At 40.0% G+C, this 21,591-nt stretch overlaps 1 protein-coding gene across 3 annotated transcripts in view; it reads left to right on the top strand.

Moving 5' to 3' along the window:
• Positions 1-3,031: 3,031 nt before the first annotated feature.
• magi3b (membrane associated guanylate kinase, WW and PDZ domain containing 3b) overlaps positions 3,032-21,591 on the top strand; it is a 131,423-nt gene continuing 112,863 nt past the window's right edge. The window contains exon 1 of one of the 3 annotated variants that reach the window (XM_086293284.1): positions 3,032-4,077. In XM_086293284.1, the coding sequence (XP_086149410.1) occupies positions 3,771-4,077 (307 nt within the window). In that variant the 5' untranslated portion in view covers positions 3,032-3,770. The remainder of the gene's footprint in view (positions 4,078-21,591) is intronic. The other 2 variants (XM_086293286.1, XM_086293283.1) reach the window with 2 other exon arrangements.

Below are 21,591 nucleotides of genomic sequence, written 5' to 3'. Positions count from 1 at the left end.
AAATCCTATATAAATTAATAATAAAGGGAAAATGATTCAAAATGTAACTGCCATGGCAACTAATAATACTAATAAACTAATCAAATAATACTATAAATGAAAAATAAATAACTTCAACTTCATTTTTTTTTACATTGTCTGTGAGAGGAGATGATTATTTTTTTATCTACATTTAATATAGTGTTCAGGACTCTTTTGGAAATGGTTTATGTGAATTCATAATAATATGTGACATTGATTGTGATTTTTTTTTTTATCTGACCCCATCAATTTAATTTTCAATGAAAACCACTTCAAGTAGTAGTTTCTACTGGTTGTTATGGTATTTTTCCTTACTCTGACAGTAGGCAACTTGGAAGAAAAATCTAATTATGTGCTAGAAGGATTTAATTTTGGTTACAAATAACTACAGCACAGCTGTCTTAGAAACGACATGATTTCTGGGCACACCATGGAACGATTTAGAAGGCCACGACATCTATAATCTGGATTTAGTCATGTCAAGCCAACACAAAGCCAGCTAATATGGGATTTTAAAAATGTTAGTTTGTCATAAGGCCTGACTTCAAGAAAAAGGCCTCTTTTTTTGTCCCCACCCGCATATATCTAGCAAAATCCCAGGAAACAGTGGAATTAAAATGGACAGTTCTTTATCCCTTTAAAGTGTAGAGGTTGTTTGGATTTCTGCTGCGCTCCCTGGTCCTGATCAAAGATGCTGTTAATCATCTCCTAGTAGCCGGTGAATTACTCAACACAATGTCCAGGGTGGCAACTGTGTATTTAAACACAGACTTGATGGATCATATCCAGAGAACAGAAACAACTACAGATTCATAAGTGCTACTGATGGTACAGTATGTTCCCATCTTCCAGTCATCCAGTTAATGAACTCTACTGACATCCTTACATGGCAGTAACATTTCACTGTCCTACTAGTCAACTTGACATATCCATGGGAATGGATGTCTGTATGTGTGTGCCTGTATGTCTGTGTCTATATGTCAGGTTGGGTATCAGACGCCACCTCTCTGGGGACATCTCAGGACCTCTAAGGTATCTCCCCCCACCACCACTTCCCCTGCCAGTGGCAGATGCTCTCAGACATCGGTGCGTTGGTGGTTCTTTGTGTCCGGGGGTGGGCGTCCAGGTACACACCGGCTCACTCCTTGGTGGCTGCTTATCGGGGCCTGGAGCCTGGGGCTCGCTCGGGCCACTTCGGGGGTGGGGTGCCCTCAGCCTCTCGGCCTGGGGCTCGTTCACTCTGTCACAGCTGGCTGCCGGCAGAGCTCACGGGCATGTCACTGCAACCCCCCCGGCTTCTGCTCCGCGGCTGCTGAGTGACCCCTCATCTGGGACTCTCCTCAGCTCTTTCTGGGACAGTGGCGCGGCTGCCCCTCTGTTGGTCTTCCTTGGTCTCTTGTGTTCTGAGGGCCTCTGGATGTCTGGAGTTTTGATCTCCTCCATACCTGCTTCATGCCCTGGAGGACGGGCTGTGGCCCCCCACACCCTCTAGAAGATCATTACATGAAGGAACCTTTTAAAACAAGCGTGTTCATGCTCACAGGTGTACAGACGGGTGATCACACCCACAAACTACACCCTTTTTGGCTCCTACCTCAAAGCACACTGTGCGCTGTCGAGCTTACGTGCTGCACAATAATGTTTAATATTTAGTATTTACTGTTATATTCCCATATATCATCGTGATGTTGTTTATTATGTTGCTCTTTTTTTCTTTTGCTTGTTTTCTCTTTTTTCTTTCTCAACAGGTGATCCAGGTGATTGATATATGTATTTTTTTCTGCTTGTTTTGTTTGCTTTTGTTTTTTGCCCTTTATCACCGTTCCTCTTCCCCGCTGTTTTTCTTTCCCTCTTTCTTTCTCCCCTTTCTTTTCCCCAGTCAAATCTGTCCCGTATTTAGCAAGTGAAAATAAAATAAAATAAACAATAAAAGGTGAATCAAATAGACCATTACGGCAAGGCTGGGATGGTCCATTTGGTAAAGTAAATCCGTTGGGCATCTTTCTTCGCCTTTAGACAATAATTCTGATGGCAAAAGAGCCAAACGGGACAGGCAAAAAAAACCAACCAAACAAAAAAACTTGACACATCCAAACTGTCAAAATTTGTCACACTGTATTGAAGATGTTTTGAAGAGGTTTTCAATATGCCATGAAACAACAGCTACTCATCCCCAGAAATAATGAAACATATGCAAGCTTTAATGTACTTTTACACCTACACTAAACCACGTCTGCAACATCCTGCACTGTATTATCAACATACAGTCTATTTAAATCCAACATTTAAAGACAAAGGAGGTGTTATACTCTCTCATAGTGTATATCAAAACACCTAGTTTTATGTAAACGTATGATGCAAAACCCATGTTCTGAAGATGGAATCTGCGGGGCTGGATGTAGGTGGGAGTGCAGTTTTCTCTTGAGTAAAAGGTCAGGTTTACAGCAGCAGAGCTATTTATATGATAATAATCTAAATGACTTAAAGGATTTTTTTATACCACAAGATGTGCTGTAATACTGTTTTTGTTGCCTCTACAAGTAAATGAAATCAGTCATTTCATGTTTTTCTGATTTTTGTCAGTTCTTTGTCTACTTTGTCTACTCTCTCCTGTAGTTTGTGTTTTGTGAAAAATGCACCTAAAGGTGCTGGTGCAGAACTGTTTACATCAGTAGGTGGCGTAGTGTAGACGTTAATTTTGGAGACCAAAAATTACCTCCCCAAGCATAACTCATTCATTACGAACGCAGGGTCACAATTAGATGTAATTTATTTTGCATGCTTAATATTAGGATTACATGCTTGTGCGTTTTAATTAGTCCGATATGACACACCTATTCCACCAAATACAACAGCACGAGTCTCATTTTATATAGAAAATAAGCTGAACTTGTTCGTTTTTTCAGGATCTAAGATGACATCAGGTTACTCTAATCGTTGTTGCTCTGGTACAGTAGCCTATGTTGTTCAGTTCTCATTTTTTCTTTTTTTTTTTTAAATTTCCATTTTATGTTGTACCGCATCACACCAGAGGATGGAGCCAGCTTGAGAGTCTAGAAAACACTGCTGCTGTTGAGCGTAAAAGGGGAGTTTCGGAGCTTGGCAACATCTCTCTTGACGGTGCCAGGTGTGTTCAAACCTGTAGCAGACAAACGCTCACAGATGTCTTTCAGCTCAGTCATCATGGGCTGGATCTCAAAAGCGTAAACCGCCAACCGGTAAGCGCTGCCGCCCGTCTATTTTCAGCCTACCCACAGGTATGAGGGATTTCTCATTGACGCACTAAATTTCAGCGTCTGACACTCCACGATCTATCGCCGAGTAAGTAAAAATATACTCTGTTTATATTTTTATTACTACTTCACGTTTTGAGGATCCTCTACAAGACGAAGGAAAGCGCGGATATGGTTCCAGAGAAGCAATGGAAAGCATAAAACCTTGATTATCTTCTGGTTAACCATATCGCTGCAGTCAACTCTCCTGTTTTACGCACAAAAAGCGCTCGGAATTATTGAAACCAAGGCAACTGTGCGCACACCGGAGCATAAGCCCGTGGGATGACAGAGCTCAGCGGCAAATTCACGGGTGAAGATAAGCCTCATAAATGTCAAGAAGATGAAATTCCCTGCAGGTCGCGAGAATAACTCACGAGGGTTTATTAGGCCGCATCACTTCGCGCTCATTTAACAACAAAAAGCCGAGGCGACTCCTACCAGTTAGATTGTTAGTTATTTGAAAAGGGGACAACCATGTCTAGAACACTGAAGAAGAAGAAACACTGGTCCTCTAAAGTGGTGGAGTGCGCCGTGTCATGGGGGAACCTGGGAGACTTTGGCTCCGTGGTGGAGGTCCTCGGAGGAGCAGAGCTTGGACAGTTCCCCTACCTGGGCCAAATGAAACTGGACGTGCTGGTGTGTCACGTAGGGAAGCTTCCCTACTACGGAGACGTTCTGCTGGAGGTGAACGGGACGCCTGTCAGTGGACTTACAAACCGGGACACACTGGCTGTCATTCGTCACTTTCGGGAACCGATTCGCTTAAAGACCGTCAAACCAGGTGCGTCCACTACTTTCAAACCTCATCGCTACTGCTGGTGTGCAACTCGAGTTTCTGTTTTTGTAAGATGAGCGTTTTGATAGGTTACACACACTAACCCTAACTACCCACATGCGTATGTACACCAAGTAATGCAGGACTCATTATTGATGATCATCACAACTACACAAACATTGATATAACTAGTTTTTAAATTCTTTTGGTACTTACAATATAAACATTTATTAACCACCTCAAAATAAATCAGAAAGGTAAAGAAAAAATATTAGTCTATCCCTGTCTACCCGCAGCTAAATAATTCTGCACTTCTTAAAGGACAGCCCAGACTTAGACTATAAATCTCCTACTGTCTCGGAGCATCTAAGTGGCCAATTCGACCACCACTTTCTCGGGGAGAGCAAATAGTGATAATGGTAATAATGGAATGCAGCCCAGTAGCTTCTAAGCTAAGTGCACTTACATGCATAGAAAGAAGGCCTAATTACTGCCACCCATTATTCAGGCTTATTTGCTGCCCGTTGGACAGAAGTTGGTGTGGATAACTGCTCTGTGTTTTATCCCACTGTCCCATCATTCCCCATCCAGCTTTCTAAGGATGATTGCTTCAACATCCCAACTCTTGCTTTAATGCTGGGATGGCTTGGTAATGCTGCTGTTGCTGCACTGTGGCTCTGACCCAACCTGAAGTAAAGGGTTTTCGTGACACTGGTGGGGCAGCTTTGTGGTTTTAAGTTAGAGGGAGATGACTTTACTTTGACTACATGCTGGAGCTAGAATGTCTAAACAACAACTACTAAGGCTGTTGAAAAGGTTACATCAGCAGCAGCAGCTGAGTCTCAGGACCTCAGGCCAGAATCCCTGAAGATCAGCTGTATGTGTGCACATGCAAACTTGTGGTGTGTCTGTGCGCATGTGAGTGTTTTCATCCTTAGAAGTGTTTCAGCATTTTTAAATTAATAATGTTTTATATCTTTTATAAGTAAAATATTAAAGGCAAAACTGCCTAGATCTATGAATACAGAGCCTGTTAGTGTGAATGCACATGAAGGTGTGTGTATTTCATGGCTTTACACTCTGCAGAGCTCCTTACACCATGCTCTCTGCCCCACTAACCAAGGATGATTAATAAAGGGCCTGAAGGAATGATAGAGCAAGGCCAGGAGAGAGAGACACAGTGGGAGAGAGAGGAAAGCAAAAGGAGAGAGACATGAAGGGAGACGGGGAGAAAATCGGCTCTGCCTTTGCTCCAGGCTCGACTCCCACGCAAGGCTGTTTTGGTCTTTAAAGCTCACAGGGAAGTAATAGGTGGCAAAGATGGCAAAATTCCTTGTCACATATTTCTTCACTGTCATCCTTACAAGTCTGACCTAGATGCCCATACGCTCATTCATTAACATGCTCTTCACTGTTCCTTTAGCAAAGAAGACCTCACAAAGCCCCCCGGCATCAGCATACAGATGGGATTCTTATATTGTATGGTTACGTATTATGTATCTGTGCACATCTGTGTTGTGTGTATACATTCCTATGAGGTAGCTTCATGTTTAATTCACATCTCTTACATAATTGAGTTAGCGAGTGGATTTTCTCCACTCTGATGGAGGAAATAGGCCTAGATCAGCTGTTACTAGCAAGCCCACTAAGCCACTTTATTAGTGGACAGAGTCCCTGGGACTACCAGATGTTCTACTATACTCTTCCCAGTTTCTTCTTGTGCTCTTCCTGTCTTGCCCTCTGGAGCTGATGGGCATCCTACAAAGCTGACATGTGGGGCAGAGTGAGGAGGGAAGACAGAGGTGCAAAGACAGAAATGGGAATTTGAGGAAATGATAGAGGGGAGATGCGAGAAATGATAGAGGGGAGACATACCCCTCGTCTGTGGGGGGATTTGTCTCGCTTAGCCTTTGATCGAAAAGTGAATGTGAGCTGAAAGAGTTGTAGAAACTATTTCAAGTAGTCTTCTATAGCTTGCTCTGGTGCATTATAGTATATTCTCTAGAGGCTGCCTAGAAGTCTCTTTCACATACATCCTCACATGCATAGCCTTTTGGTATTACAATAACAAAGTTCATACTATGCCTTTTCTAAGGCTTAACAACATGCCACAAGCTGGATGTGCCCATTTGGTATCTTTGATTAAGCTAGGAGATGCCTTTATTAGAAGCTTTGCGCTCAGAACAGGAATCTATTTTTGCCCGTACCCCCAGCTAAAGCGCGGAAAAGATGTCTGATGAAAAGCTTTATGATTGGCATCCCAGAATTCCCTTTCCGCTGCACAGTTATTTTCTGCTGTGCCTCCTATATGTTTGCAGCTTCAGTCACTGTGCAATCAAACATACTTGCAACCTGTAACCATTTTTGTGCAGCCGAATAGATGATGACTCTGGCATCAAATGAATAATTTCACATTGGAGTACACAGTGGAGCTAGTGCAACAAGCCTTCATTTGTCTTATAATACTAAGATTAGCTATGTGAATGTATGAAATGCATGTAAACAAGGCCTTGCTTTAAAATTGATGCACCCTGGTTCTTCTTCGTCTACGTCAGTTGGAGACGGAAAACGTAATACATATAGTCATGCAATCTAACAGTAGTCACCAAATTACAGGTTTATTTGAATGAAATGGTAATTGAGTGAAATACTCAAACATCTCTGGGGTGTGTGAATAACATTATTTTGATTTGGAAATGATATTCATTTTATCTTAATTGATTTCAATATTTTTTAATTGTTCCTCTGATAATGGGACATATCACATCTGCAAAATAGCTTAATTCATCTGTTCCTGTACGCTGCAGAGTTTCAGAGGCTAATTTTGTTCTTTATTGTCTTTCAATTTTGAACCCAAATTACATAATTGAGTTTGTACAAAGCTGCAGTAATTCTGCTATTGATAACACTTTGTTGCCTGCTCTTGATCACAGTTTGATTTACCTGATTCTACTCATACAGTAGCATTTTCCATTTACCTGCTGTTGATGCCAATAGAGAAAAATACACAGTGACATGAGCCCCTAAGCCCCTGTATCAAGCAGCAATAATGAGTGTGGGTTAATCACATTAATGCACCTCTCATATCAGAAAGTGCCTCTCAATGGAATCATCTTCCTGACAGGCGATGCTTTGTCGTTGCAAAGAGATTTGCAGTTGGCTGCAAAAAATGAGGGATTGAGTGAGAGTGGGAATACATCAGTCCAGAGAGCCTGGTCAAATAACTGGAGACATCTGTTCTTGCCTCAGATATGTTTCTGACAATCAGCTGAATGAAGCCAGAGAGCCACTGTGCACACCGCTCCTTTGGAACAGGACATGTAACAACGTAATTTAAGGCTGAAATAGCACTTTCTTACTGAGTTGAAACTGATTATGAGTGTTTTTATGCAGATTCAGTAAGACATCAGCTGTGTTTTTAATCTGCTTTGGCTTGGGAACTGATCTTGGTGATCTGTTATTGGATGATCAACGCTTTGGTGATTATTTCATTACTTTCTAAACTTCTATCGTGATTTTCATTGCTCCTGTTGTTTTGCTTTGTATACTTTGTGCAACCTGCTTTAGGATCTCAAATAAATACCTGACTGTATTGTTTATTGGAAATAAATATTCTTAATCACGTTGGCGTTAGTTGGCTGAAAAGAATTAATGAGGAAAAAGTTGTGCTGATACATGCAATAAACTGTAGGCACTGATGAATTTTCATTGACCTCATTAATAATTTAAAATGGAGGTAATGCAGATGATAGATTATAGAAAATGAAACTGCACAAATCTCTGCTGGACACTTATATGAGATATAAGCATAATATTGCATCAGCCAGCCTGCTGGCTCCTTCTGAATTTATTAAAAACATCACAGATCTACTATCCTCAAATGGATGGGCTTAAAGAACCTTAGCTGTGGTTTTCTATAGTATGTTTCATGTTTGTACCTAATTACTGCTGTTTTCTAAAGCAGGCTGTAATGTTTCAGTTCTTGTTTTTTCCCCTGACTTTACAGGTTTCCATGGTTTTCAGTTCTTTTAAATGAAATATAAAAATCACTCCTCTAGAGAGTCTATAAAGGTTATTATCACAGTGTATGTTTTTATTGTTGCCATATATGACTGTGTGGTAACAGCACATAGATTTTTCACTCACAACTGAACAATGGCGACATAACTGTAACGACAACAAAAGCCGGCATAATGTTCACTTTGATTCTCATTCTGTTCTGAATTGACTTGGAAAGTCTGAAATGCTACATGGAAATACAAAGCTAAAATAGGGTTTTGTTACTTAGAGAAAGTTTTTTAAAACCTACTATGGACAAACTAAGCCGAACTCAGCTTTTAGCTACTACCATAGCTTTTCTTTTAACTATATACAATAAATATCTGACATCATTGGGAGAATAGGGTTGGGAATATGTCTGAAGTTGCCCTTTCTCAGTTGTAGCACATAACTGGAAATAGGCTCTTTCAAAGGATTTCTCACTACAGGAAGTATTTAGTTTGGTAAGGTCAGGGTGCTGCTTGGATAGAATAGGGCAGGAGGAAGGAAACACTGTCCACTTGCTGTGAATTCACTGGACAATTACCTGTGCAATTGCCACATGGGTGCAGTCGGACATCACACAGACTTTGTACTAAGGAGCTGACAGGCAAAAGACTGTTCAATTTCTGATCCAAATGGAGTTGTTATTACATGTGTAAAAACGGCTATAAAATCTTCTTGATGTTGCTCAGTTGTCATGGAGCTGAATCTTTTCACTATTGATATGATTCTATTAAAAGAGTGATCTCCAGTCACTATGTTGTTATCAGACTTCTATGCTAGGTATTGGTGAATATAGCAAACACCATGATCAAGCATAAAGTGGCTCAGAAATCTGCTTGATACCATTAGCACTGTAGGATAAAGTTCAGTGATCGACTTTGCTGTTGTGTCATCTGAACCAAAGCTGTATGTCTTAAACACTGAAAAGAGGAGTGGAGCTGTCAGGTGATCACTGCATAGTGGTGAGTTGGTCCAGATGGTGGGAAAGGTTGTTAGATAGACTTGAAAAACTCAAACTGGGAACTTGTGGTGCAGGTCCCTGCCTGTATGGTCTTTATCTCCCATATTTGGAAGGATTTCTATGACATCTTGGAGGTGGGTGGGGACTTAGTATCCAAATGGGCAATGTTTAAAATATCCATTACTGAGGCTGCTGGCAAGACCTGTTGTTCTAAGGTCATCCTGAGGTACCGAGGACCTGCTGGTGCACGCGGGTGGTGAGGAGGCCGTCAGGTTGAAGAAGAAAGTTTTACTGGCTTGGTTGGCCTGGGGGGATTTCTTGAAGCATCAGCCAAAAGGGTTGCATCCTCAGGAGTTGCGAAAGCAAAAACTTGGGTGTGGTAGGAGTTTGGTGGAGACTGTGGAGGAGCATATTTAGCAGGCCATAAACAAGCCAACAACTCAGGAAGGTTAAACAGGGCTTGGCTTAGGGCATGTTCAGTTGGGGAGGAGAACTGCTAACCTAGACTGGAATATTGTTGGGCCATGGAAAGAGCACTTTGAGGAACTCGTACATCCTGCCAAAATGTCTGATGTGGAGGAGGCAGAGGTCACCGGGGTAGTTTAAAAGCTCCCTGGGAGTAAGACACTATGACTGGATGAGATTCACCCTGAGATGCTGGACACTGTACGGCTGTTTTGGTTGATACGCTTCTTTAATGTCACAGAGATCAAACATCTCTAGAGATGCTGCTCCTGCATGTCAACAGAAGACAGCTGAAGTGGTTCAGGCATCTGGTTAGGATACCTCCTTAGTGCTTCCCTTTTGAGGTTTTCCATGTACGCTAAACTGGGAGGAAACCCTGGAGTAGACCCAGAACCGCTTGACCTGGGAATGCTCAGGGATCCTTCGAGAGGAACTGAAAAATGTGGCAGGGGAGAATGTTTGGAATACCCTGCTTAACCTGCTGCCAGTGGATGGATGGGTGGATGGATGGTTGAATGAATGGATGGATGCATGGGTTCACAAATAGTGTATTTATTGTCACAAACACCACTGCAATAACACCTGTTCTAAGTTAAATGCACAAGCTTTTTCTTGTTGGGGGAGAGAGGTTTAAACTCAAGAGAAAAAATCAGCTAGACGAAAGCTTAAAGAATCAATTTTTACACTGCATCCTGAGGGAGATGAAATTATTGGTTCCTACAGTTTTTGTGCTATACCATCTTATACAAATTAAGATACTAACGTTTAAAAAAACATTGGACCTTGTTCTAGAGGCAAAGTCAGGTGATTGCCAAAGTTAGCAGGTTGAAAATGCCAGCCATGACAAACCATCACATTGTTGTTGAAATGTATATGATATTAGTTTGAACCTAAACAGCTGACCATGTGGGGTCTGTGTTTAAAATGCTATAGCAATAACCACCCTTATGTATAATAAGGTTAAACACCATCCACTTGTGCATGGTGTTTAACGCAAGTTAAGAAAAGTGGTTTTGACAGAGAGACTAATCTAATTTAAATGTTATTTAAAGGTATATAAGACAAAGAACCCTTTAAAGCTTACTCCAATCAGATGCTGATGATCTGACACTTGCGATACTTAACCTCTACCAGTGAGAAGCACAGCAGCAAACAATTTTTTCTCAAGCCATCCTGTTGTTTTAATACCACTATGCTGCGAGCATATCACCATGTTTATCAGCTAGCGTGGTTCTGTTGGTGCTGCACAGGGACATTTGAGCAAGACAACCAAACAATAAATACAAGACAGTTGCAACAGCACCTGCGTATGACAATTAGCAGGAGTGCTGCTCCAGCCTTGAATATTGTCAACCTTCTAACCTCGCCTCATTAATGCCTCATTAATTTCTATTGCTGCCTCTGTACTTACTTTCCCTCTTCACTTTTGCGTAAGATGGATATATTTCTATAAGAGTTTTGTCTCTTAAAATGTTGTACAAATAGGTGAAGCTTTAAGACATAATCTTTCAAATTTGCCCAAACTATTTTAAATTCTTATCTAAGTCTATTTTCGTTCAATTAATATTTTTGTTTTTGAACCCATTCCTGCTTTTTGTATCGTTTGGCCTTTTACACTATATCATCATACAAGGCACTTTGCTGATATACAGCTTGTTTGTCCTTTGTGACTCTCATCAACCATCTCCCGTATGTGCCTAAGGCAGCTGTCAAGTTTGTAGTGAAGTGCTGCTGTCTTACCTCACGCAAGCACTCATGCAGAGAGAAAGAGACAGGCTGAGAGAGAGAGATGTGTTTTTGTAAATTCAGATTACAATGATGTGCATTAATTTTAGAGATGCACCTATTACAATTTTCTTAGCCACTTCCTTTTTTTCTTTTTTCTTTTTACAGTTTGTCCTGCCAGTACCGATTTTGCAGATTCGATTTTTCTTTTTAAGAACTAAAACTCACAGCCTAAAGAAAAAAATAACTTTTTTCTTAATGGAAAATATTATTTTATGATAAAAGAAATTAAAATCTTTAGTTTTCCCACAAGTTACAGGCTCTTCTCTCACTGAAATAGCTGAAAATAAAGTGCTCTGCTTTTGGAAGAAGGCACAAATAATTAACTCAACACAAGTTTTTATACACTAACCTTTAACTGGCATATTTTTTTTACATTCCCAAACAAAAGCAGGCACAACAGATTTATATAACAAAACAAATGTCAGTAATACAGTTTTCCAGTATGTTTAAAAAAAATTCACCAGACAACATGACATTGATTCCTTTCTCTTTTTCATTCGACTCTATAATTTTCCTCTTTACTGCTTTGATCCTTGGCTCGTACTGAGGCTGCTAGCTTGTGGGTGTGCCACCCTCCCCCGTGTGGACTGTGAACACGTGTGCCACTATATATGGAATATATATCCCTAAATTTAGTAAGACTCTCTCACTAAAAGCCTAAATAGGTACTTTTTACAGAAACACTGAATTTGTCCTCATATTCATATTTTTCCCTAAAGACTTAACACCAAGAAATGTGAGACCCTGTTAGGGAGAAGAAATTAATGAAGTTTCCAACATAAAATAAAGTTATTTAAACTAAACTTAAAAAAGCAACATCTAAAATGATGATGCTGTAGATGTGTTCTAGTTTTACATTTCTCAATCATTAAAGGGCATCTTGATGCATTCTCAATCATCCAGGTAAGTAAATCTCCAAAAGTTGATTGTGTTGATCTGGACGTAGCGTTTTCAGTGGGAGAAACGTTTGGTTACTCATCCAAGTGACTTCTTCAGAGAGGAGGGGGCCTAAGAGTACATCTTTCACCATCTTACAATGCTGTGATTGCAGCCATTCCCCAACTCTCTGTGAATGGTACTCATGGCCATTGATCAGTGGTCTTTGATCAGTGGTTGTTGATCAATGGTCATGAGAATTTGCATAATTAGGATGAAGGTGACCTCCCAGCCCATTGTTCCTTCAGTGGGCTGGTTTCAGTCATTATGCAAATGTACTGTTTATAAGATTGGGGAAACCTGCAGTCAGCTGAGACTGAAGATGTAACTTGGATGAGTGACGAAACGTTTCTCCCACTGAAAATGCTATGTCCAGATGAACAGAATCAACTTTTTGGACATTAAAGGGCATGCACATATCTTTTTGAAAATTATTTAAATTATATGAGGTAAATTAATGTCTCTAATCACAAGAAGTTTTGGCAAATGTGTTTTTTCTGCATCCAAACCAAATGGTAGTTTTGTTTTTTGGCAATGTAAGATATCAAGAGCAATATCAGAGCAGTATTGCACCATTTTTCTAATAATGTTACTGCAAAGCAGAGCTGCCAAGATCCCATAGCATCCTATGAGGGCCCACTCTCTCATGTCTCAAAGTGTGTTTGTGGGAGTGGAGGAGGGGGGAGCTGGCGAGGGGACGGTGGGAGGAGGCGTAATGTGACTACAACACAAACAAGCGTAAAGTTGCTCCCACCCCTACTCAAAGTCCTCAATAATTCATTTATACCAGAGCGGGATACTCCACTGTGCATGTGCGTGTACATGTGCAAGTGCGTGGCATCTTGTGGTATTAGTGTAAAGCTGGAGGATGCAGTGAAAAGGCATAGCATGACTCCTGGTCTCCAGCCCTCTCATTATTCCCACTTTAATCAAATTGGTGCTGCTCTGTAACACTTTCCACTAGCACCTGCAACAATCTCAACGCAAACAGGTCTCTTGATTAGATGGTTTAAGGCTGGAACTCTGTGTTTTGAGATCAGTGATAAAGAGTGTTTCATGGTGATTGCTGTGCAGGATGTGAAATGTACAGTGTGTATACAAATCTTTGCAGTAAGGCTTGTATTGAGAGATGCAGAGGTGGTTGAAGTGGCTGATAAACTGTAACTTCTAGTTAATTTCATCAGAATTATAAACAACCACCTTTGAATTATTGGTTTCTTTCAGTTAAAGATTAACATTAACTAAAATACACATCTGTATAATGGGTATTGTGGCAAAGTTACTGATACATTCTGAAGAATTGAGTCTAAATTGTCTTTTTTGCACCTGAATATATTAGCTGACATGGAAGAAAACTATTTTAGTTATGTCTTGGGAGAAATAATTCTTTGATTCTTTGCTGATTTTGTAAGTTTGACTACACAAAGAAATGAAAAGTCATGTTTCATTTTAGTGGAATGAGACAGGATATCTGTTCATGAGTGTTCATTTCTTTGTAAGGGAGAAAACTTAAAAATTCCAAGGGAATCAAAGAATTATTTTCCCCACTGTATATAATACCAAGCGAGCAGAGAGTGGTGGACAAGGGTCATAGTAGCACTGTTTAATGTGTTTGGGAGAGACAGGGGCAGGGAATACAGAGAGGATTACTTCCACTCAAATCTATCCTGTATGAAAAAAAGAGCAAACATTCATAGAAGTTGCATTTTCTACACTGTATAACTGTGTATCTAATTGAATTTGCTACAGTCGCTTACAATAGCATCGGTCATAAAGCCATAAAGCATACAAATAGCATTTGGGTGTTTACAGTATCTACAATTTCCTCTGGGATATTTTTTATCTTTGTAAGGTTCTGGGGGATTTCACTTCCTCCCTGCCTTCAGTCTCTGTTCCAATTAAAGACTCTGTTGTCTTCTTAAATGCCTGTTAGCGCTCATACAGCGATATAATGACTAATTCTAATCCTGGCCCCATAAATATGTATTTATTGTGGGGTTATAAAATCACGTTATATATCTGTTGTGTTTTCTGTGCCCCAATAGTAACAAATTATTTGCAGTTGGAGTTGGGCTTTACTGCTGACTGAGTAGACGAAGAATAATAGGCACTAAAAATGGTCATTTTTTGCTTTGACCTGCATCCTATTTGGCCTCATTACCCACTGTTCCTTCTGCCTGCTTTGTAAAGAACTCTTTTCTCTGCTCCTATTTCCCCATAACTATGGCCATGAGCCTTATTTACTACGGTACATGAAATTGAAATCTGTCATTCATTGCTCTTTTTCCGAATGAACCGTGGTTTATTTATACAGTAAATGCACAGATACTTGTTAGACAGCACCATTACCTAATAATATCATAAAATGGTCTAAAACACTGCTATTATTTTGTCTCCTAGAACCCAGAGAAACCTATGTGTTACAGGATAATACCAGGAATTAAAATAAATCCTGAAAGGATAGTTTTTGTAATGTGATAGCACTAAAATTATTATTATTTTCTGAGTACATCAGTGCAAATGTGAAACTAAATTAGAGGAAAAAACATAAAGGTTTGGATGTGACGGTGGCTTGGATCATCTTTTGCATGAGGATCGCCGTTGTCAGTGTCAGCAGATTAGAGGAGATGGCTGGTGAGGAGTCACTCAGACTGAGAGGCTTGTTTATTTTACCAGAGGCACGGCAGCCATACGGCCGCTGACTGACCCAGCGCGTGAAGGACATTATCTTTATGCAACAATGATTGCTACATGCAGTTGTCTCTGCACCCCCTTCAGCTGCACTCAGTGATTGCACATTTAGCCAACGTGTCACTTCCCACCTTCCTATTATACAAATGTGCATTATCCTCAAAATGGGGTTTTATCACTGCAAGATAGGGGCTCAGGTCACCTCTAGACTGCTCACAGGTAATGGGCCTTGACATCTGAATTAGTCTGCTCTTTCATAGGGTGATTAGCAAGTAGCTTATGATTCTGGGGAGATGTTGATAGGCTGACATAAACAGGCAGGGGTGATGAGCCAGTGGGTTGCTCTCTCTGTGGCTCATGATGGGAGGCTTGCCAGTAATATGGCTCATCATGAAGTGGTCACGGTATGGTTTTGCAGCTGACAGTGGGTGGGATGGAGGGGGTGACTGGGGAAAGTGCGATTACGTGTTTACACTGGTGATTTGGCCACTCGGAGTATATAATTTTCATTAGCCAGTACTGCAGTCTGAGGATCAAGCCGATGACCCCGTAAACTTTATGAATAGCAGAGCTTTAAATTTTATACCAAAATCCTTTTCCTGTCTCTGTATCTTGGCTGTGTGACTGGCGGCCCAGCTGTTACGCTTATCCTTCCCCCAGCTCTTTTATTATTCCTTGGCTGTGTGATTCCCTGTGTGCTTGTGGCGGCAGGGGAACGGCTGGCTTTGTAGAATCTTAATAGCGGTGAGCTAGTGCCAAGCTTTCCATTCGCTGCTCGCTGCAGGCGTGTGACTGAATGCCAATGAGACATTAGTGTTGAAACAGGATGGATCAGGCCAGGCCATGGCAGGCAGTATCTGAGTGGCTGTAGAGCCCTTTACCAGGTGAAGTGTGCACATGTCGGCTCCCAGAGGGTTCACAGCAAGAGGCGCTCTGTGTCTCAGGGTTATCTCAGCGCACCTAATCATCAGAATGCACCATATCTTGTGCTTCTCTGTCAAGAGTGAGATAATCTAAGTGCATTCTGTTCGTCTTTGACTCAGTGTTGCTTTCTCTGTAACATACTGCCCCAGAAAGTGAAGATGTTAGATTAGACCTGTTAGATTCTGATTCAGTAATTATATGGAGATAAATTACGTTAAAGCTGGGGACCACTCTCTTCTCTTCTCTTAGATTTCAGATCAGACTGGGTAATAAATATGATCATAATTTACCATAGAATGCAATCATTTGTAAGACTGTTATTTAGGCTTACCCTTGTAATACCACTGTTTGTCTGGATATAATCTCCTCACAACTGCTTATCACCACAAATTATTTATTGTTACCTCAGTATAATTTTAAGGCCCTGAATAAAAAGTACATCACTGAAGACAGTATTATTAAACTGCAGTGATACTGCAAAATACGTTTGTCTTGCCCATCCTTGCTGTTTGGTTTTTAATTGATGTATAGTCTCATTTTGTGTCTCCCCTGTGTTCATTCTGATCACATAAGTAATCACTGGGCTAATTAGATGGTTGTTGTTGCTGAAATGCTTAACCAGCCATCTGGATGGGAAAAAAAATCCTGTTTTTCCAAAGGAGTTTTATCCCATTTTTCAAGTTGCACCTCTGCTACCTAATCAAAGCAAAGATGGCAGCTTGCCAGCTACCTGGATTACAACTGCAAAGGCAGGGAAGACTGAAGCATGCTCGTGTAAGTGTCTGTGTGTGTGTTTGCGTGTGCATGTGTTTTATCAAGTCATGAACAGTGAAAGCAACAACACTGGACCTGTTAATGGAGATCTGCTTTACTTTGGTTCTCTGTGTACATGCACACACACCCATTGGCACTTTAATTTGTCTCTTTCGCAGCATGCACGTGGTGCTCCACATGACGCAGATGTTGTTAACAGTGGGATGGAATGATGGGTGGATGTGAAAGGCCCAGTTACCCAGTCACTGCCTAATCTGATTACAGACAGCTTTGCACGGTCATCCTGACTGGCTGATGAAGGGCATCAGAGGAAGGACAGATGGCCGATGGTTGTTAACAGCTGTGGTTAAGGCTATTGTATAATATACAGTTTTGGTACTGGTATGAGGGGGGCAGGTGCTCCCATTCTAGTAACCGTACCATCAACACAGCCATGTGGTGATTTTTAAGCATTTGAGATGAAGAATTCTGATTCTACAATAAGTTGTAATTCATCCTAAAAACGTATCTTAATGCATCAGCCATTAATGATTTACATTTTCCACAATTCATGCAACCAGTTTGGCTGGCATTGTCTGTAATGCCACTTCCCTCACTGTATGCAGAAAGAAGTAGGAAGACAAGGGTGTTTGTATTAGATTATATATAGAACACGTTTCACAGTTGATTAACAAACTAAAATCAAGAGTGGCTTGTGCTGATTAACATTGAGCTCGTTGTGTTTTTCAGGCTCTCTAACCAACCGCTGTCAAAAATGTGACTTTGTAGCAGTTTGTAAGAATAATAGCAGCTGCTGCTGGAGGAGCTCTGTCAGATTTGCAGGGAAATAACACTGAAATATTTTTCTCTTTTCTCTTTTTATTGTAAATGTGAAGAAAATTTGTAGGATTGAACTTGTAGATGACCACAACACACCGATAAGGATGTTTAAACCCATTTATAAGACCAATTCTGTTTCTGCAAAAGTTAGGATACAAATAATTAAAAAAATATATATAACTGAACAAATCGAAGCATCAAATATTAAACTGGGAGTTTTTTGTGTATTATAAACTGTATATCCAGCAACTGAGGACATGGGGATGTTTACCACTGTCTTGCATCACCTCTTATTTCAACACTCTCTAAGCATTTGAAACAGAGTACAATAGCTATAGTTTTAAAAGTCAAAATAATAGAGAGGTTATTTTTACTAGGCCCTGACACATAAAACACTGACATTTAAAAATGCTTTACTTTCTTCTTTATATAGTTTGTTAATATGAATTTCTATGTATCAATCGTCGTATCTATCTATTAATGTCTGTCTGTCTGTAACATGTACATATAGACTGATAGAGATATTTAATGGTGTGATAAAAGCTGAACTGGATTAAAAGCATAATCATGTACCTCTGCATTATGGGTGACAGTAATTGAGAATGCTGAAAGCTTTCTTGAGGTGTTTAAGGATTAAACACCATCAGCGACAATGACCATCAACATCTAATTTAGACTTATTTAAATATGAAACATACTTTCGTGAAGTGGCTGTTTTTAAATTAATTATATAAAATTATTTAAAATCCAAGCTTGCACAGTGTCTGTGGATGGAGAAAAACCTTAGCATTCAAGCTGTAGAGATGAAACTGCCCAGTATTTTAAAAGGAGAAAAAAAAAATCACATTACAAAGCTGTTGCAAACTAAGTAACCATAATTAGGCAGAACAGGTTTAAAATTTCTAGGGCATTTGTTTTGTTTTAGAGACAACATAAAAGCTAGCAACATAAAAGTTTGTTTCTAAGGTAAAAGACTAAGCCTTTGAAATAGTTTTAACAGTGTGGATAAAAAGAGAGCAAAATCTAATTTGACATCATTGCTGCTGCTGCTGCTTCCCTTTTGTTTGCTTACTGTATGTGAGAGCTTTGAGGATTTGTTTTTTCACACTGGGATGCGTCAACATCTTTGATTTACCCGCATTTGAAACAAACTTTAAATCATATAGTTGTTTGCACTAAATATAACATGTCAGTTCTGTATATAGCACGCATTAAGCGTGAGTGCAATCATCACTACTCTGTGTTCATGAAAGCAGGTGTTGCTGACAGGCTTTTAGCCTGCCTGTGCAGCAAATTGGTCAATAAAAAGTAAAAATGGAGCATTCTCCTCTGCTAACTTTCTTCCTTTGTTCAAGGACTAGCTGTTCTCTGCTCCGTTGCACTCTGGTCTGTGTCTGCAATTGTGTGCGCTATGCCAGTGATGCGTCACAAATTGTGGTTATACCTCTGAAATTTTGATACAGATCTGTTGGTTCCCTCTTTGTTTCGCCTCTCTGTTTATGACCTCATCATCTGCACAAGTCCGGGCCTGTTGTGTTGCAGACGCACTTAGTGAGGAGTTAGGTTTCTCACATAACAATTGTTTAGTTGGGGGATTCGAACAACAGTGAAGCCAACAAAAGACTTTATTGTATAAACTGATACAGCATCAGGCGACAGAAAGCTGCATATTTACAGGGCTGCAATAATGAATAAGTGTCTTGATTTTCAGTTTATTTTCCTGCTTATTCAGATGCAGATGGGATACACGGTAACATACGCTCCAGCCTAACATCATCAGTGATGTGCGTAATGTAAAAAAATGTGTTTTTCTCCAAACATTTAAGGTAACACCGTTACATCAAAGATGCCGTTAGTTCAGGCAGGTCACAACTGATCTGATGCCACCCACAGCAGCTGATAGCTCAGCTGATAAAGTTTGCTATTCAAGTTCTTTTAGTCTGCTCACTGTTGTTGAACATTTCAAGCCACTTTGAAACCCACATCCAGTCCAGCTCCACCTTTCATACTGTGTCTTACTCAGTCATATCTGTTGTCTTACTGCTGCCTTCAAGCATTCTTGTTTATATACATTGGGAAGGTAGGAAGATCCAAGAAAAGAGCTATACCACCAAATATGAACTACTGCATATGGAAATAATCTTATTTTGACTATACCTGATTACCATCCATTCAGTTCAGACATTAAATGTATTCTTTTTACTGTCATATAAAACTAGAAAAAAATTCTTAAAAATTAAACTCACTTGCATTAACTGTGTAATTGTTTAAGCTGTTGTTTGTATTTCCCTATGAATAATTGTAAACCTCAAAACTAACTTTTAAATAGGTCAAATTTTGGATGCTAATCTCTGTTAAGCTTAGTTATTTACTACCTCAGACGTTGTTGTTAGTTTTCATACTGGGGGATGGGTTTGCGCTTTGGCGCTTCAGGCCAGATGATGCAGTGTGGCATTATGATCTCTCCTCTGATTCAACAGACTGAGCCAGTTTGTGTTTTGACATGGCTGACTCTGACCCCGAGCCCCAGTCTGTCTGGATGACTGTTTTTATACCTGGCTGAGCAGGCCTGCCATTGGCATTCACCCACACATGAATGTACCTACAAGCAAATCCATTCACATACACGCACACAAAAAACTTTTAGGTTGGATGTGGTAGAAGATGGAAGTCGGCAAAAGGCAGTCCAGCTGTCCATCAAGCTGAGGTTTATTTTCACATAACTTATGTAGTGTGATGGGTAATATTTATTTTGAAATGAGAACCAAAGCCTGACAAGAGCGATATTAATTTTATTATGGCGAGTGTGTGATTGTGGCTGTCTCCAGGCTGACATTTGAACAGTTAATAAAACAGAAAAGGCTTCTTGGATTGGAGACCAGCAGAGGCAATGCTTCTAAAAGTTAATTTAAAATATGAATGATGAAAATGACATTTTTAGCTCTCTCCGATATTGTGAAGTGAGTGTTCAGACCCATCGTTTCCTTGTTTGGTGCTGTCATACTCAATAATGCATAGAATCACTTATGAGGATACATTTTTGAGCATTATTAAATTAAGGGAAATCGAATCTTGCGTTTAAGTGAATCTCAAATTACAGACTCCTTTCTATTTTACACTTCATATGATATTCAATTAACAAAAAAAGAATGAGTTGGAAAGCTTGTATTGTTTCTCTCTTCCTCAAAACACAGAAACAGCCTTGCGTGAAGAATCCTGCTGCATAATGTCTCGCAGTTCTCATGAATGTATTTAAACGTAAAGCATTGTTGTCTGTCTCAACAAGTCGGTTATATATATTCACCCCAATTAGATCCTCTGACCTGTAACGCTCCTTTTGGTATAGGATGCCCAGGTTTGAGATCATTTGAGATATCACCTCGAGAAATGTCTGTGTTTACTGAATGTGATGGAGCCAGACGCCTTCTAGTGTTAACAATCTGTAAAATACATTTTAAAAACTCTAAATCTGAATGTACCAACTGAAAGAAGTCATCGGTTAGACAACATTACAGCTAAGCTGAGATGGCATACCATTAACGTTCCCATCTTGTCACGCTGTCACTAACTCGACTCCCTCGTCATGGGTAGATTGATGCTCTTGTTGGGTGAGGCTGCAGATAAAAGAGATAATAGCTCCTGCATGAAACTGCGTACAACAGAATATGTGGATATGTTTGTTTTTTGGCTCAACCAGGTCATGTTTTTGAAAAGGCACGCTGTTCCCTGACACCACACGGAGTACCGCAAAGCAAGGAGTACTTTTCAGTTCTACTCAAGACAACCACTGCAGAAATGTGTACCTTATCTCTAAATCTGGGCATGGATAAGTCACAGAAAAGGCCAGAAGAAAAAATATATATTTATTTTTGAGTGAACTGTCAGGAGTTGTGAATGTCCGTCATAAAGCGCCGATCCTTTTTCAAGGATAGGTTTCATTTTGTCAGTCAAGTTAATTTTGCTCCTTTGAAGACCCCAAAATACATTAAAAAAACAAACTAAAAAAAAGGAAAAAGTAAACATTTTACTCGGAGAGATTTGTGAAAAGAAATAACAAAATCCAATTTTCATATTGATAAAAATCCCATTTGGTTTGAGCATTGCAGACTTATATCTCT

This window comes from Aulonocara sp. 'chitande type north' Nkhata Bay, linkage group LG5 (assembly GCF_057382095.1).
Source record: "Aulonocara sp. 'chitande type north' Nkhata Bay isolate Kocher_YH1m ecotype deep benthic linkage group LG5, A_spYH_male_GT1.1, whole genome shotgun sequence".
In the NCBI taxonomy this organism is placed as follows: domain Eukaryota; kingdom Metazoa; phylum Chordata; class Actinopteri; order Cichliformes; family Cichlidae; genus Aulonocara; species Aulonocara sp. 'chitande type north' Nkhata Bay.
The sequence above is the reverse complement of the archived record's forward strand: the minus strand, read 5'-3'. Positions and strand labels throughout refer to the sequence as shown.